The 16092-nt window shown below is 45.8% G+C and overlaps 1 protein-coding gene across 3 annotated transcripts in view; it reads left to right on the top strand.

The window, feature by feature from the left end:
- LOC137321241 (thioredoxin-like) overlaps nucleotides 1-12413 on the top strand; it is a 38909-nt gene extending 26496 nt beyond the window's left edge. Inside the window, exons 6-8 of one of the 3 annotated variants that reach the window (XM_067983567.1) lie at nucleotides 2639-2698; nucleotides 4574-4633; nucleotides 12199-12413. In XM_067983567.1, the coding sequence (XP_067839668.1) occupies nucleotides 2639-2698; nucleotides 4574-4633; nucleotides 12199-12285 (207 nt within the window). In that variant the 3' untranslated portion in view covers nucleotides 12286-12413. Of the gene's footprint in view, nucleotides 1-2615; nucleotides 2751-4573; nucleotides 4634-12198 lie in introns of those variants that run through there. The other 2 variants (XM_067983569.1, XM_067983568.1) reach the window with 2 other exon arrangements.
- The last annotated feature ends 3679 nt before the right edge of the window (nucleotides 12414-16092 follow it).

Below are 16092 nucleotides of genomic sequence, written 5' to 3'. Positions count from 1 at the left end.
CAAATCTGTGAGCAGGTCACGTGAGCTAGCTTATTAAACAGCTGAGGGACTGATTTCCCCAGCTGTTTAATAGGCTTATGACTGGTGTTAATAGCCAGGGAAGCATGAGCTATCACTAGTTCCCTGACAGTCACCTTTCAGATAGTTGTGGCGTGGCTGCCTTTTGAATCCGTGCCTAAGTCTTGTGGCCTGCAGGTCTTTAAAAAAAATTCTATCCATTCAGCTTTCAGATGCTACCAGCTGCACAATACCCACATCTGGAGCCAGTTGCACAATCTGGATAGTGGTCACCAGGTGAATTCGGCCCTCAGCTTCCAATTTCCCGTGATTTGTTTGAGGTTGCACTATTAATGTGCAGGAGCCTTTTTAGACCCCATCACCCCAAATTATATAATTATATAATGGGTCCCATGATGAATTTCCTGTATCAATTTTTAGTGCAGCTTCCTATTCACTGTACGCCTATACTGAAAGGAGGCCTTAAAGCTATTTGCCCCAGAACGTCACTGCTAGCTTGCCTGATTCTTAAGCTTGAATATTCCCCACTATTTTTGACCAGCTAAACTGAACTTGGCACAGTATGGACAGTGCGTGTATTTATTTCTGCTGCTTGCTGCTTTTTTCTGCAATCCAGCAGTCCTCCCCAAGAGCAGCATTCTTGTTGCCACCACAGTGCCCAGCACAGTCATTCCACTGGATCTGCCAATGGCTGTCCTGAATTAAAGCACGAACAAGGGTTCCTGTGCAGGGATGAAAGGTAGGTGTGCTTACAGATCAGATGCCTGGCATCTACTTTCAGGCAGTCCAGGACTTATTGTGCCAGGCACAACGACGAGGGCATGACTGATGATCCGGCCATTGCCACCCATGCTTATTAGGGAGGCTGTCACCGAGTTCTACCATCTACTTCAGCCTGACCGGCAGACTGTACATCCAGCACAGGGACTGTCCTACCCATTGTGGTCAAGGTCATTATCGCATTGAATTTTTATGGTACCAGCTCATTTCAGGCCACCAGCGTCATTTGCCCGGATCAGTTAGATGTCGAGACACTGATATACCAAGGTGGTCATTGCAGCCTTGTTTGCCAAGGGCATCATGTACGTTACTTTCCCCATGGAAATGAGCTCACAACGCGAGAGCGTGCAGCAGATCTACCGGGTGACTGGGTTCCCAACAGTGCAGGGTCTTATTGATGGTAGCCATCAATGCACCTAACAGCAACCTTGTGACCTATATGAATCGCAAATGTTTCCATTTTGTCAAAGGCCAGGTGGTCTCAGAACACCACAATTGAATGATGCAGGTCGCCTCAAGATACTCTGGCAGCAGCCACGCCACAACTATTTGAAAGGTGACTGTCAGGGAACTAGTGATAGCTCTTGCTTCCCTGGCTATTAACACCAGTCATAAGCCCTCACCCTGATGCGGAGAGAACATACACCCAAACTCTCTAGACAGGTTAGATGGGGTCCTGTAGTGCCTAGGAAGTATCAAAGACTGTCTATGTCTGCTGTGTGATGTCCACCTTCATCATTCCTGGAGGAGATCCCAGAAGTGCTGGATGGCAAGCCTGCAACCATGGTTGCAGAGGAGGACAAGGAGGAAGGACTCACCAAGGCTGATGTACAGCTGGGCAGAGGGTCAAGGAAGTCAAAAGCAGCCCTTGAGCCCACAGAAGCTTACATCGCAGAAGGAGAGCATTCGGCCCATAATGTCTATGCCAGCTCATTGTTAGAACAATCCAAAATAGTCTCACTTGTCCTGAGCTATCCCCAATGTCCGGCATCTTGCTCTGCTTCACATCTTTACCCAATTTTCCCTTGTACTCCAACCGACTCTGACATAACTCCTCTATCAAGTACTCATAGTCTCCTATCCTTCAGCCAATTTATCAATTCCCAGAGTTTACCCTGAACCCACACAGCTTTGAGTTTAATTAATTGCTTTTTTAATGTGGAACTTTATCAAAAGCCTTTTGGAAGTCAAGGCACACAACATCAAAGGGGCTTCCCACAGTTCACCTGGGTTGTCACTTCTTCACATAATTCAAGGAGATTGGTCAGGCCAAGTATTCTCCTTTTGAATCCATGCCTAAGTCTTGCGACCCACAGGTCTTTAAAAAAAATTCCATCCATTCAGCTTTCAGATGCTACCAGCTGCACAATACCCACATCTGGAGCCAGCTGCACAATACCCACATCAGGAGCCAGCTATGCAATACCCACATCTGGTGCCAGCTGTGCAATACCCACATCTGGTGCCAGCTGTGCAATACCCACATCTGGTGCCAGCTATACAATACACACATCGGGAGCTAGCTGTGGAATACCCACATCGGGAACCTGCTGTGCAATACCCACATCTGGAGCCAGCTGCACAAAATCAACATAGAAGCTGCTCATGATATGCCTAATCATTTTGTTGACAACAATCCTTGATTTTTGTTCATGGGCTTTCATAATGCAATCCTATAAAAATTAAAATTTTTAAATGCAGACAATTTTAATATATTTGTGCAAAATTGATAAAAAGAAACTGGAGTGAATTGGGGATTTCAGAGACCAAATAAGTGGACATTGTCTGTATAAGAAAAAAATTAAAATAAAACGTAGTTTTCCTGTTATTTCCCCCCTAGGAATTGTCCACAAAATACATTGATGTGGTGTTCTGCAAAGTGGATGTGGATGAAGTTGAAGTATGTTGAAGATTGTGTCCTAATCCACCCAATATGAATCAACAGCTTTTAGATTCAACTAGACTGGTTTTCTAGACTACTGTCAGAATAATGGGTAGTAAAAATGATTACCAACATGGGTATTTTAACTTTAACATGTAGCCAAACCTGCCCTACGTCCCTGTTAGATTTTATTTAGTGAGTTGCTAAGCCTTGGTGACCAGGAGGGTCCCAGGCGCGACCTGTGGTCGTTACTGAGATTGCTGATCTCATACACAGCACCATGAGCATTACAATTGGCCTTAGTGCCTTTGCCGTAGGGAAGAGAAAGTTGTCCAAGTTTCCGTTCCTGACCACCAAACACTGACCCTGCTCCAAGTGTGAATCTGAGGACATCTGGACAAGAAAACCAGTCAGAGGAGCCTTGGAGAGGATTGAGTTCAGGATAATCCCTTTCCTTTACTCTTAATACAGGCAGGTATCAAGAGATAGAGAGGCATCTGAATTAATAATCTTTATTGATAAACATGCTAATACAGCCCTTTCATGCAGTGTTCATGAGATCAACATCAAATATATACTCACGAGCAAAGAATTCATCGGGGAATTGCAAGCTGCGTCCTCTGACTGCTCACGGTATCCCTATGCAAAATTAGTTAGAGTTCCTAAAGTAACCTACATGGTTAATGAAGTGAAGTAAGCGTGAGGCTAATACGCACGTGCATTCCTACTACGTAGGATTAGTAGGTAAATGCATCAGTAGTCACGTAGACTGCTTCCTACTTCCCTCATGCTCATTAGTGTCACTGTTTATTGTTCTCCGGACATTCCACGCACATGAACAACTACAGATGTCCTTCACAACCTTCATCCTTTAGATATTTATTACAAGTAATGAGCACCTCTCCCTCTATTAGACTACATTTGACCCTTGCCTTTTTAGGCTTCGGCCCAGCTCGAGGCCTAAAAACTGCAAGTCCTTCTTGGGTCGTGGAAGTTCTTTCAACCCCTTTAGATGTTCCTTGTTTCTTGAGTGGCAGTCTCATTGCAGCACTACCAGAATTTTCCCTAATGGCAGTGGCGGACTCTCCACTTGATGGCAGGAGATCTCACCAGGAGATCACCTTGTATGCCCAATGTGCCAACCCAGGGCAAAAGGTTGGGGTTATGGCAGGGTCAAAGTCTCAGGCAAAAGTTCTATCCTGCCAACAATAGTGAAATCCAGTCCCTAATTTCTTACTATTTGGGTTCCTATTAAAAACAAAAGACTTGTATTTATATAGCGCCTTTCACATTCTCAGGACATCCCAAAGCGGTTTACAACCAATGAAGTACTTTTTTGAAGTATAGTCACTGTAATGTAAGAATCGCGGCAGCCAATTTGTGCACAGCAAGCTCCCACAAACAGCAATGTGATAATAACCAGATAATCTGTTATTGTCTTGATTGATGGATAAACACTGGCCAAGACACAGAGGGGAACTCCCCTGCTCTTCTTCAAAATAGCACTACAGGATCTTTTACGTCCACCTGAGAGATCAGACAGGGCCTCAGTTTTACATCTCATCTGAAAGATGGCACCTCCCACGATAGTGCACTGGGTGTGTCAGCCTAGATTTTCTACTCAAGTCTCTGAAGTGGGACTTGAACCCACAACCTTCATGACATCAGAGGCAAGAGTGCTACCCACTGAACCGAGGCTGCGACCTGGAAGGAAATAGTTTATTGACACTGCTGGAAAGTTGCTATATGGTGACTGACTTATTGCAATACAGCCTTAGATGATGCCTGCCAATGACTAATGCATTAACTGCATATCTTTTATCTAAAGAAAAATATTCTACTCTCAAAATGTAAGAGGTATACTTTTCTTTTAACCAATGTGTTTTTTTTAAGGAATTAGGTTATGATATAACCCATTTACCAACATTCTACTTCTACAAGAATTCAAAAAAGGTACGGTGAGAGTATTGTTTTCAAAGCTGGTAACTGGAGAGAATTCAATTTGATGTACAACAATGTGGAAAATCCACATCCTGAGCTCTAGTTCAGGACAAAGAAAGCAGGATTTAGGGACAGCAAGGACAAGACCTAGGTGCTTACAGGGCTGCAGTCAAGGCGAAAAAGATTAAAGCACCCTCATCAAATTTAAAATAAAAATATAGAATGCTGGGAACACTCAGCAGGTCAGGCAGCATCTGTGGAGAGAGAAACAGATTTGATGTTTCAGGTCAGAACTGTCAGAACTGAAAGAAGTTAGAGATTTAACAGTCAGAGACCTGAAACGTTAACTCTTGTTTCGATCTCGACAGATGCTGCCCGACCTGCTGAGTTTTTACAGCATCCACAGTATTTTTTGCTTTTGTCTCATCAAATTTAACATTGATGGCAAAAATGACAGGGAGGAAGTAGATAGCTCTTGCTTGGTCTGGCCAACATATCACTCTAATACCACACTCTGCGGTTCACTCTTAATGCTCTCTGAAACTGCCTATCAAGCCACCCGGTTATGAACAATTGCTATGAAGTTCAGTAATGATAGGTTGTTCCAATTTGCTTATCATCAAGGAGCCAAGCATTGTATCAGGATAAGAATAAGGCAATCTCAGACCAGTCCAACCTACAAAGTCCTCCTCACTAACATCTGGGGACTGGTGCCTAATTTAGGAGAGCTATCTTACAGACTAGTAAAAAAACCAGCCTGACAGTTGTACTGACAGACTTACATTTATATTTATTCTAAACTGGATAGCTGGGTAGTGAAGGATAGAATACTAGAGCCTCGTCTTCAGTTGCTTCCAGGCCTTTATTCACTCAGCTCCACACATCCCACACCCTAGATAAGTTCTCATATAAATGGATACAAGAGACTCCCCAATTGATACGCACTACCTGAATACAATTAACATTAATGGATATAAATCACATGGATACAATTAACACTATTCTGAATAACGACATCCTGAAGTGTTTTTATAACCAATGAAGTATTTTTTGAATTGTGTCATTGTTGTAATATGGGAAACACAGCAGCCAATTTACACACAGCAAGGTCCCATAAACAGCAATGAGATAATGGGGCCTCGATTTGACGTCTCATCTGAAAGACGGCATCTCCGACAGTACAGCACTCCTTCGGTACTGCGCTGGAAGCATCAGCCTAAATTTTGCACTCAAGTCTCCAGAGTGGGACTTGAACCCACAACCTTCTGATTCAGAGGCAACAGTTCTACCCACTGTGCCACAGCCGACACCTGAAGAGTGTAGTGGTGCCCAGGGTAGCCGAGGAAGAAAAGGGAGAGTGGCTGATGTGTTACCTTGCCTGTCCTGGTCAGATCGTTGAACGTCTCGCAGCACTGATCTGCAGTCCAGGGGGGTGGGGGGGGTGGTGAGAGCATTGGCACTCAGTGCCATTGCTATCTCCCTCCCCATGGCATAACCGACATTTAAACAAAGAAACATAGAAAATAGGAGCAAGAGTAGGCCATTCGGCCCTTCGGGCCTGCTCCGACATTCAAAATGATTATGGCTGATCGTCTAACTCAGAATCCTGTTCCCACTTTTTCCCCATATTCCTTGATCCCTTTAGCATTAAGAAATACATCTATCTCCTTTTTGAATACATCTAATGACTTTGCCTCCACTGCCTTCTGTGGTAGAGAATTCCACAGGTTCACCATCCTCTGAGTGAAGAAATTTCTCCTCATCTCGGTTCTAAATGGCATGCCCCGTATCCTGAGACTGTGACCCCTGGTTCTGGACTCCCCAGCCATCGGGAACATCCTCCCTGCATCTAGTCTGTCTAGTCCTGTTAGAATTTTATATGTTTCGATGAGATCACCTCTCATTCTTCTAAACTCTAGTGAATATAGGCCTAGTCGACCCAATCTCTCCTCATACGTCAGTCCTGCCATCCCAGGAATCAGTCTGGTAAACCTCCGTTGCACTCCCTCCATGGCAAGGACATCCTTCCTCAGATAAGGAGACCAAAACTGCACACAATACTCCAGATGTGGTCTCACCAAGGCCCTGTACAACTGCAGTAAGACATCCCTGCTCCTGTACTCAAATCCTCTTGCAATGAACACCAATATACCATTCACCTTCCTAACTGCTTGCTGCACTTGAATGCTCGCTTTCAGCGACTGGTGTACAAGGACACCCAGGTCTCGTTGCACCTCCCCTTTTCCCAACCTATCACCATTCAGATAATAATCTGACTTTCTGTTTTTACAACCAAAGTGGATAACCTCACATTTATCCATGTTATACTGCATCTGCCATGTTCTTGCCCACTCACCCAACTTGTCCAAATCACATTGGAGCCTCTTTGCATCCTCCTCACAGCTCACATTCCACCCCAGCTTTGTGTCGTCTGCAAACTTGGAAATGTTACATTCCGTTCCCTCATCCAAATCATTGATATATATTGTGAATAGCTGGGGCCCAAGCACTGATCCCTGCGGTACCCCATTAGTCACTGCCTGCCACCCGGAAAAAGACCCGTTTATTCCTACTCTCTGTTTCCTGTCTGTCAATCAATTCTCAATCCATGCCGGTATATTCACCCCAATCCCATGTGCTTTAATTTTGCACACTAACCTCTTGTGTGGGACCTTATCAAAAGCTTTCTGAAAATCCAACTACACCAGATCCACTGGTTCTCCCCTATCTATTCTACTAGTTACCACCTCAAAAAACTTCAGTAGATTTGTTAAGCATGATTTCCCTTTCATAAACCCATGCTGACTTTGTCCAATCCCGTTAATGCCTTCCAAGTGTTATACTATCACATCCTTTATAATCGACTCTAGCATTTTCCCCACTACTGATGTTAGGCTAACTGGTCTGTAATTCCGTGTTTTTTCTCTCCCTCCTTTTTTAAATAGTGGGGATACATTTGCCACCCTCCAATCTGTAGGAACTGTTCCAGAATCTATAGAATTTTGGAAGATGATCACCAATACATCCATTATTTCCAGGGCCACTTCCTTTAGTACTCTGAGATGTAGATTATCAGGCCCTGGGGATTTGTCAGCCTTTAGCCCCATTAATTTCCCTAGCACTATTTTTTTTACTAATACTGATTTCCTTCAGTTCCTCCCTCTCATTAGACCCTTGGTTCCCTAACATTTCCAAGAGGTTATTTTGGTCCTCCTTTGTGAAGACAGAACCAAAGTATGTGTTTAATTGTTCTGCCATTTCTTTGTTCCACATTATAATTTCCCCCATTTCTGACTGTAAGGAACCTACATTTGTCTTCACTAATCTTTTTCTCTTGACATATTTATAGAAGTTTTTACGGTCAGTTTTTATGTTCCCTGCTAGTTTACTCTCATACTCTATTTTTCCCCTCTTAATCAATCTCTTTGTTCTCCTTTGCTGAATTCTAAACTGCTCCCAATCCTCAGGCTTGCCGCTTTTTCTGGCAATTTTATATGTCTCCTTTTTGGATCTAATACTATCCCTAATGTCTTTTGTAAGCCACGGTTGAGCCACCTTTCCTGTTTTATTTCTGCGCCAGATAGGAATGAATAATTGTTGTAATTCCTGCACACGTTCTTTAAATATTAGCCATTGGGGAACTTTTAGTAAAGTTCCCCAATCTATCATAGCGAACTCACGCCTCATACTTTTGTAATTTCCTTTATTTAGATTCAGAACCCTAGTTTCGGATTCGACTACTTCACTCTCCAGCTTAATGAGGAATTCTATCATGTTATGGTCGGTCTTCCCTAAGGGACCCCCCCGCACAACAAGATTGTTAATTAATCCTTTCTCAATGCACAATACCCAGTCTAGGATCGCCGGTTCTCGAGTTGGTTCCTCAACGTATTGGTCTAGAAATCCATCATGTACACACTCCAGGAATTCCTCCCCCACAGTATTATTGCTAATTTGGTTTGACCAATCTATATGTAAATTAAAGTCACCCATGATTATAGTTGTACCCTTCTTGCATGAATCTCTAATTTCCTATTTAATGCTCTCCCCTACATCTCCATTACTGTTTGGGGGTCTATAGACAACCTCCACCAATGCTTTCTGCCCCTTGGTGTTTCTTAGCTCCACCCATACAGATTCCACATTGTGATTTTCCGAGCCAATATCCTTCCTCACTATTGCATTGATTTCCTCCTTTACTAACAATGCTACCCCACCTCCTTTCCCTTTTTGCCTGTCCTTCCTAAATATTGAATACTCCTGGATGTTCAGTTCCCATCCTTGGTCACCCTGCAGCCATGTCTCCGTAATCGCAACTATATCATACCCGTTAATATCTATCTGCGCTGTTCATTCATCTACCTCGTTGCGAATGCTCCGCGCATTAAGACACAATGTCTTTAGACTTGTCTTTTTAAGCTTGGTAGTCATCTTAGTTTTATTTCGCACTATGGCCCTATTTGTTTATTGCCCTTGTTTTCTCTGCCTTCCACTATTGCTTCTTCCCTTTCTGTCTTTTGTTTCTATCCTTGTTTCCCCCTCCTCTGTCTCCCTGCTCAGGTTCCCATCCCCCTGCCGTTCTAGTTTAAACCTTCCCCAACAGCACTAGCAAACACCCCCGCAAGGGCATTGGTCCCGGTCCTGCTCATGTTTTCTGCAAATTTCCTGCCACGATACCCAGCAGTCTGTGTCTCAAGATGTCGTGTGGGGGGCATGCTGGTCAGACTCTGTGAAATTGTGGCATCTTTTTCTCCACCTGTCTGCCATGTCCAGCTGTCTTGTTTGGTTACACGAGCCAGCCGCTCCTATAGTAGGTCGTCCTTGATAAATGGCAGGAAAAGATTACTGAGACATGGGGAGGGGATGAAATTCCACACAGGTTCTCCCTCTCATCCGTCGTAACTTCAGTCGAAGAACCGTGGAAATCCCAGAAAAAACGGCCTAAAAATTTCCGTGCGGCCAAGTTAGCTGACAGTCAAGTGAGTGAGCCAAGTGATGGTTCCTTACTTACCTGCCACACCTAGAGTTGCCAACTCTGGTTGGACGTATTCCTGAAGATTTCATCACATGACCTCTTGCCTCCGAACAGCCCCGCCTGGTCAAACAGCCTTTTTTCCCCACATCTTCAATATTTTTTATAACTAATAAACAAAAGTGATCAAAGATAATTTAAAGAAAAACACACAGGGGGAAAAAAAATTGGATAGGGGCCGTTTTTGGGCGCAGGTAGCATGATGTGCTATTGTCCCACGCCCAATGGCCCCTGTGCAGGCAGGATGCAAGTTTTGGCCCACCCGAGGACTTACCTGCAATCGGCGTTCCATTCCAGGCCTTGCACGTGGAATCAATGCAATTCTCACCTTTCACCACCAGAGGGAGCTTAATCCCTTAAAGGGGGGATGTTTCTTAGAAATCTCTTAAAGGTAGCTGGTACCTGTTATTTGCTGAAAATAACAATCTACTGTCTGCACGGAGTCAGAACAGAGATCAGACATTGCAGACGTAAAATAAAGATACAGCTCCCATCTCTATGTTTACACACTGATGAATTATGTTAAAGCGTTGAATAAAGGTTGCGCACTACTAAATCCCACATCCTCCAATCTGCACGCCAGACCTCATCAATCTGCCAATCTGAGTTGGTAACAGGCCTGTGAGAGTGCATGCACCAAGGTTCCCTACTGATGCACTAGAGACCTTGGTGCAAGAGGTGGACAGAAGGAGGGACATCCTATATCTGCAGTGGTGGGGGGGGGGGGGGGGGGGGTTGCAAGAGGCTCTCCAGACATGGACCAAAAGGCAGTAGGAGGCTGCGGGGAACGAAGTCAATGCCAGGCGCACAGCATCATGACCATGGATGCAGTGCAGGAAGAAGTTCAATGCTTTGACATGAGTGGTCAAGATGAGTGATTTCAACTGTCCAGTGGCGTCTCCTACCAACTGCACCAAGCACTACACCCCCCCATCCCCCACATACCAACAAACTCACTCTTTCCATCAGTACTCAACTCTTCCAACCAGATGCTTCCTCTCATCCTTACACATTACCACTGTTTCAAGCCGCCCACCACAACTCACAGGCTACATACACTGGCAGCTATTCAACCATGACAGGCACATCACCCAGACACACGTCCCGCTTTCTTGCAGGAGAAGGTGGCGCATATCAAGAGGCAGCAAGTGGCAGTGGCATTTCGCCCCTCAAGTCTGTTCCGCCATTCAACGAGATCATGGTGGACCTGTGACCTTACTCCATATACCCGCCTTAGCCCCATATCCCTTAATACCCTTGCCCTTGGTTCACAGAAATCTATTAATCTCAGATTTAACTTCCACAAGTGAGCTAACATCAACTACCGTCTGCAGAAGAGTGTTCCAAATGTCTCCCACCCTTTGCGTGTAGAAGCATTTTCTAACTTCACTCCTGCACGTCCTGGCTCTAAATGTTAGACTATATCCCCGCGTCCTAGTATTCAAGTGTAGGAGACCTCCAAAAACAGTTACAAATGTCTCGACAGCCAGAAGCAATAATCCAGCCATTAACCTGTAAATCCTGCACGGTCTCTTTAAATAGCGTCGGTGGGGGAGGGGTCCACCAGATGCTTCGACAGCATCTCCCAAACCCGTGACCTCTACTACCTAGAAGAACAAGAGCAGCAAGCACATGGGAACAAACCACCTGCACGTTCCCCTCCAAGTCACACACCATCCCGAAATATATCGCCGTTCCTTCATCGTCGCTGGGTCAAAATCCTGGAACTCCCGTCCTAACAGCACTGTGGGAGAACCTTCACCACACGGACTGCAGCGGTTGATGGAGGCAGCTCACCACCACCTTCTCAAGGGCAATTAGGGATGGGCAATAAATGCTGGCCTCGCCAGTGTTGCCCACATCCCATGAACAAATATTTTTTTAAAAGGCACTCTAAGACATGTTCAGATGGTCGGGGTTAAGACAGTGCGTTGAGTTGAGCGTTAAGTCCCAAAATAGTGTCTACCACTTTAAATCAACGTTGCACACTGATTGAAGCCATTTTCTCCCTAACTTACATGATTCCAGCGTTCGTTATCTGCACCTGCACTAACTCCTATACCAAGATGGCGTCTTGCGCATGTCACACTGGAAACGTGCGTGCGCATCCAAGACGCCATCTTGGATGTTAGCGAGGCCGTGTACTGCCGAAACAATGGGCGCTACACGGCCCAATTTAGTGCCCATTGTTTTTTTTTGATGCCCAGGAAATTAGTCTTTAATTCCGGGAGACTCCAGGACAATCCTGGAGCAGTTGGAAACCCTAAGCCACACCCCCCAGTCTGCTGCTGCACTCTTCAATCAGAACTGCCTTTTTCAAGGCTGACGTCTAATTTCTATGCAGCCCAGCAGATTACTCCATTTACGCCAATCACTACTCCAATGGATAAGCAAATTTTTTCCTATTGGTGTAAAATCGGTGCAATCCCACCCCCCACCCCCCAACACCTTTGTCCTGGAGAGTATTACAGGCCAACATTTATTCTTAAGAACAATTAGATTTGACTTTAACCAGTTTTATTAAAATTAATCATTCCCTTTGCAGATGGACAAATTTGTTGGAGCCAAAGAAACTGGAGTGGAGGACAAAATCATTGAGTGGCAGAATGCCTCTGTTCAGCTCCAGTCTTAAATTGTAGCCTGTCTCAAAGCAAAAACGCCCATCAATGGATTCAAATAACCCATGTTAAAGTGATGTTAATCCCACAAGGACGTGGCACAGATTTTTATGCCACTGACAATAAATACTTTTGCTTCGAACTCTGGTTTTTGTATTTTTGCTTTTGCCAGCTGCTTTGCTTGTGTGATGAATCCATATCTCTCCAGGGTTGACCCTTGCACACAATCAGTTGTGGAAAACATGGCGGTCCCCTGAAAATCCTTCTTCTGGAGGTTTTTGTGGTTCAGTTGATTAAGAATGCTCACTTGGCTTGCTGGCTCTCATGATAGCAGGTCAGGTGAGTTTTCTGGGATATCCCCTCTCAGATACCTACGCATCGTCAGCGGCTTCATCAATGATCTTTCTCCCCATCATAAGGTCGGGAGTTGGGCTGTTTGCTGACAATTCGACAGGGTACAGGCCTGTCCACTGCTCCTCCGATAGTGAAGCATCCCATGCAGCCTACAACAGGACTTGGATGATATCTAGGCTTGGGCTGATAAAAGGCAGGTAAAATTTGCACCACATAAGTGTCCTGTAATGATCACCTCAAACAAGAGAAATCACAACTTTTTTTTTATTTGTTCATGGGATGTGGGCGTTGCTGGCGAGGCCGGCATTTATTGCCCATCCCTAATTGCCCTTGAGGAGGTGGTGGTGAGCCGCCTTCTTGAACCGCTGCAGTCCCTGTGGTGAAGGTTCTCCCACTGTGCCGTTAGGAAGGGTGTTCCAGGATTTTAACCCAGCGACGATGAAGGAACGGCGATATATTTCCAAGTCGGGATGGTGTGTGACTTGGAGGGGAACATGCAGGTGATGTTGTTCCCATGTGCCTGCTGCTCTTGTCCTGGATGGTGTCGAGCTTCTTGAGTGTTGTTGGAGCTGCACTCATCCAAGCCAGTGGAGCGTATTCCATCACACTCCTGACTTGTGCCTTGTAGATGGTGGAAAGGCACAAGTCAGGAGTGTGGCCTTCAATGGCCTCACCACTGCCGATGCCCCCACCATCTATCTTGAGGGTCACCATTGACCAGAAGTTGAATTGGACCAGCCATATCAACACCATGGCTACAAGAGCAGAGTATTCTGCGATGAGTGGCTCACCTCCTGACCCCTAAAGCCTCTCCACTATCCATGAGTGTGATGGAATAGTCACCACTGGCTGGATAGATGCAGCTGCAACAATATGACACCATCCAGAACACAGCAGTTTGCTTGATCGTGTCCCTGCCACTGGATTCAACGTTCCATCAACGGTGCACTTTGGTTGCAGTGCGTACGATCTCCAAGATCCACTTTAGCCACACATCAACATTACTCCAACAGCACCTCCCAAACCCATGACAACCACATCCGAGAAGAACACAGGCAGCAATGTCATGGGAACATAGCCACCTCCAAGTTCCACTCCAACTCACACACCATCATGACTTGGACATATATCGGCCGTTCCTTCATTGTCACTGGGTCAAAGTAGAATCATAGAAAGGTTACAGCACGGTAGGAGGTCATTCGGCCCATCGAGTCCATGCCGGCTCTACGCACGAGCAATCCAGCTAGTCCCACTCCCCCAACCTATCCAAGTAGCCCTGCACTTTTTTTCGTTTCAAGTACTTATCCAGTTCCCTTTTGAAGGCCATGATGGAATCTACCTCCACCACTCCCTCGGGCACTCCCACCATCTCCAGTTGCTTCATCAATGACCTTCCCTCCATCATAAGGTCAGAAATGGGGATGTTCGCTGACGATTGCACATTATTCAGTTCCATTCACAACCTCTCAGATAATGAAGCAGCCCGTGCCCGCATGCAGCAAGACTTGGGCAACATCCAGGCTTGGGCTGATAAGTGGCAAATAACAACCCCAGACAAGTGCCAGGCAATGACCACCTCCCCTTGACATTCAACGGCATTGCCATCACCGAATCTCCCACGATCAACGTCCTGGGAGTCACCATTGACCAGAAACTTAACTGGACCAGCCATATAAATACTGTGGCTACAAGAGCAGGTCAGAGACTGGATATTCTGCAGCGAGTGACTCACCTTCTGACTCCCCAAAGCCTTTCCACCATCTACAAGGCACAAGTCAGGAGTGTGATGGAATACTCTTCACTTGCCTGGATGAGTGCAGCTCCAACAACACTCAAGAAGCTCAACACCATTCAGGACAAAGCAGCCCGCTTGATTGGCACCCCATCCACCACCCTAAACATTCAATCCCTTCACCACCGGCGCACCGTGGCTGCAGTGTGTACCAACCACAGGATGCACTGCAGCAACTCGCCAAGGCTTCTTCGACAGCACCTCCCAAATCCGCGACCTCTACCACCTAGAAGGACAAGGGCAGCAGGCACATGGGAACAACACCACCTGCACGTTCCCCTCCAAGTCACACACCATCCCGACTTGGAAATATATCGCCGTTCCTTAATCGTCGCTGGGTCAAAATCCTGGAACTCCCTACCTAACAGCACTGTGGGAGAGCCTTCACCACACGGACTGCAGCGGTTCAAGAAGACGGCTCACCACCACCTTCTCAAGGGCAATTAGGGATGGGCAATAAATGGTGGCCTTGCCAGTGATGCCCACATCCCATGAACGAATAAAAATAAAATTCCAGATCCCAACCACTCGTTGTGTAAAAAAAGTTTTTCTTCATGTCACCTTTGGTTCTTTTGCCAATCATCTTAAATCTATGCCCTCTGGTTCTTGACCCTTTCGCTAATGGGAACAGTTTCTCTCTATCTACTCTGTCTACACCCTTCATGATTTTGAATACCTCTATCAAATCTCCTCTCAACCTTCTCTGTTCCAAAGAGGACAATCCCAGCTTCTCCAGTCTATCCACGAAATTTAAGTCCCTCATCCCTGGAACCATTCTAGTAAATCTCTTCTGCACCCTCTCTAAGGCCTTCACATCCTTCCTAAAGTGTGGTGCCCAGAACTGGACACAATACTCCAGTTGTGGCCGAACCAGTGTTTTATAAAGGTTCATCATGACTTCCTTGCTTTTGTACTCTATGCCTCTATTTATAAAACCCAGGACCCCTGTCAATATCCTGGAGTTCCCTACCTAACACTGTTACGGGAGCATCATTACAACAAAGACGCAGCCGTTCATGGAGAAGGCCCACCACCACCTTCTTCAGGCAACTAGGGATGGGCAATAATGGCAGCGTTAACAGCATCACCCAGGTCCCAATAACAAGTTAGAAAAAATCCTGGAGCCAGTGGGAGCTGATTGGATATCTACATCCATCCCTTGTTTCAGGGAGGTCTCCAGGTCACTGAGAAGGTCCCAAATGGAAGTACTTAGTGATAGCTTTCAGGTCTTGGGGAATTGAATGGAGAGACCGGTGAGTGCTGAAATCCGATTCCTTGGGAGCAGAATCTCGGAAGGTTTGGAGGATATCAAGTGCACTCTCTCTCAAGGGCTCAGGTAAGTAAGTAACTCCCCACCCCATCTGTTCCGTCACAAATTAATGAGCACCATTTTCCTGCCCTCTCTTCCAGTGGGGTTGCAGGAAAGTGCTTCAAGGAGACTACAGCACCAGGGAGCTCTGCGTACTGTCCCCTCAGATGCTTTCACCAGTGGGAGTAAATATGCAGACACAGATTGCTGACGATCCAAGCCACGAGACACAGCATCGCATAGGTCCATCTCAGGACTCACTAGCCCTGAAAAGAGGACCACCTCTGTCCAAAGAGGCTTATAGCAGAGGGAGGAAGCAGTCCACCTCACCGCAGGCCTGAGATGGCACTTAGATGTATGAGAGTA

The sequence above is a fragment of the Heptranchias perlo genome, chromosome 4 (genome assembly GCF_035084215.1).
Source record: "Heptranchias perlo isolate sHepPer1 chromosome 4, sHepPer1.hap1, whole genome shotgun sequence".
NCBI classification, from domain to species: domain Eukaryota; kingdom Metazoa; phylum Chordata; class Chondrichthyes; order Hexanchiformes; family Hexanchidae; genus Heptranchias; species Heptranchias perlo.
The sequence above is the reverse complement of the archived record's forward strand: the minus strand, read 5'-3'. Positions and strand labels throughout refer to the sequence as shown.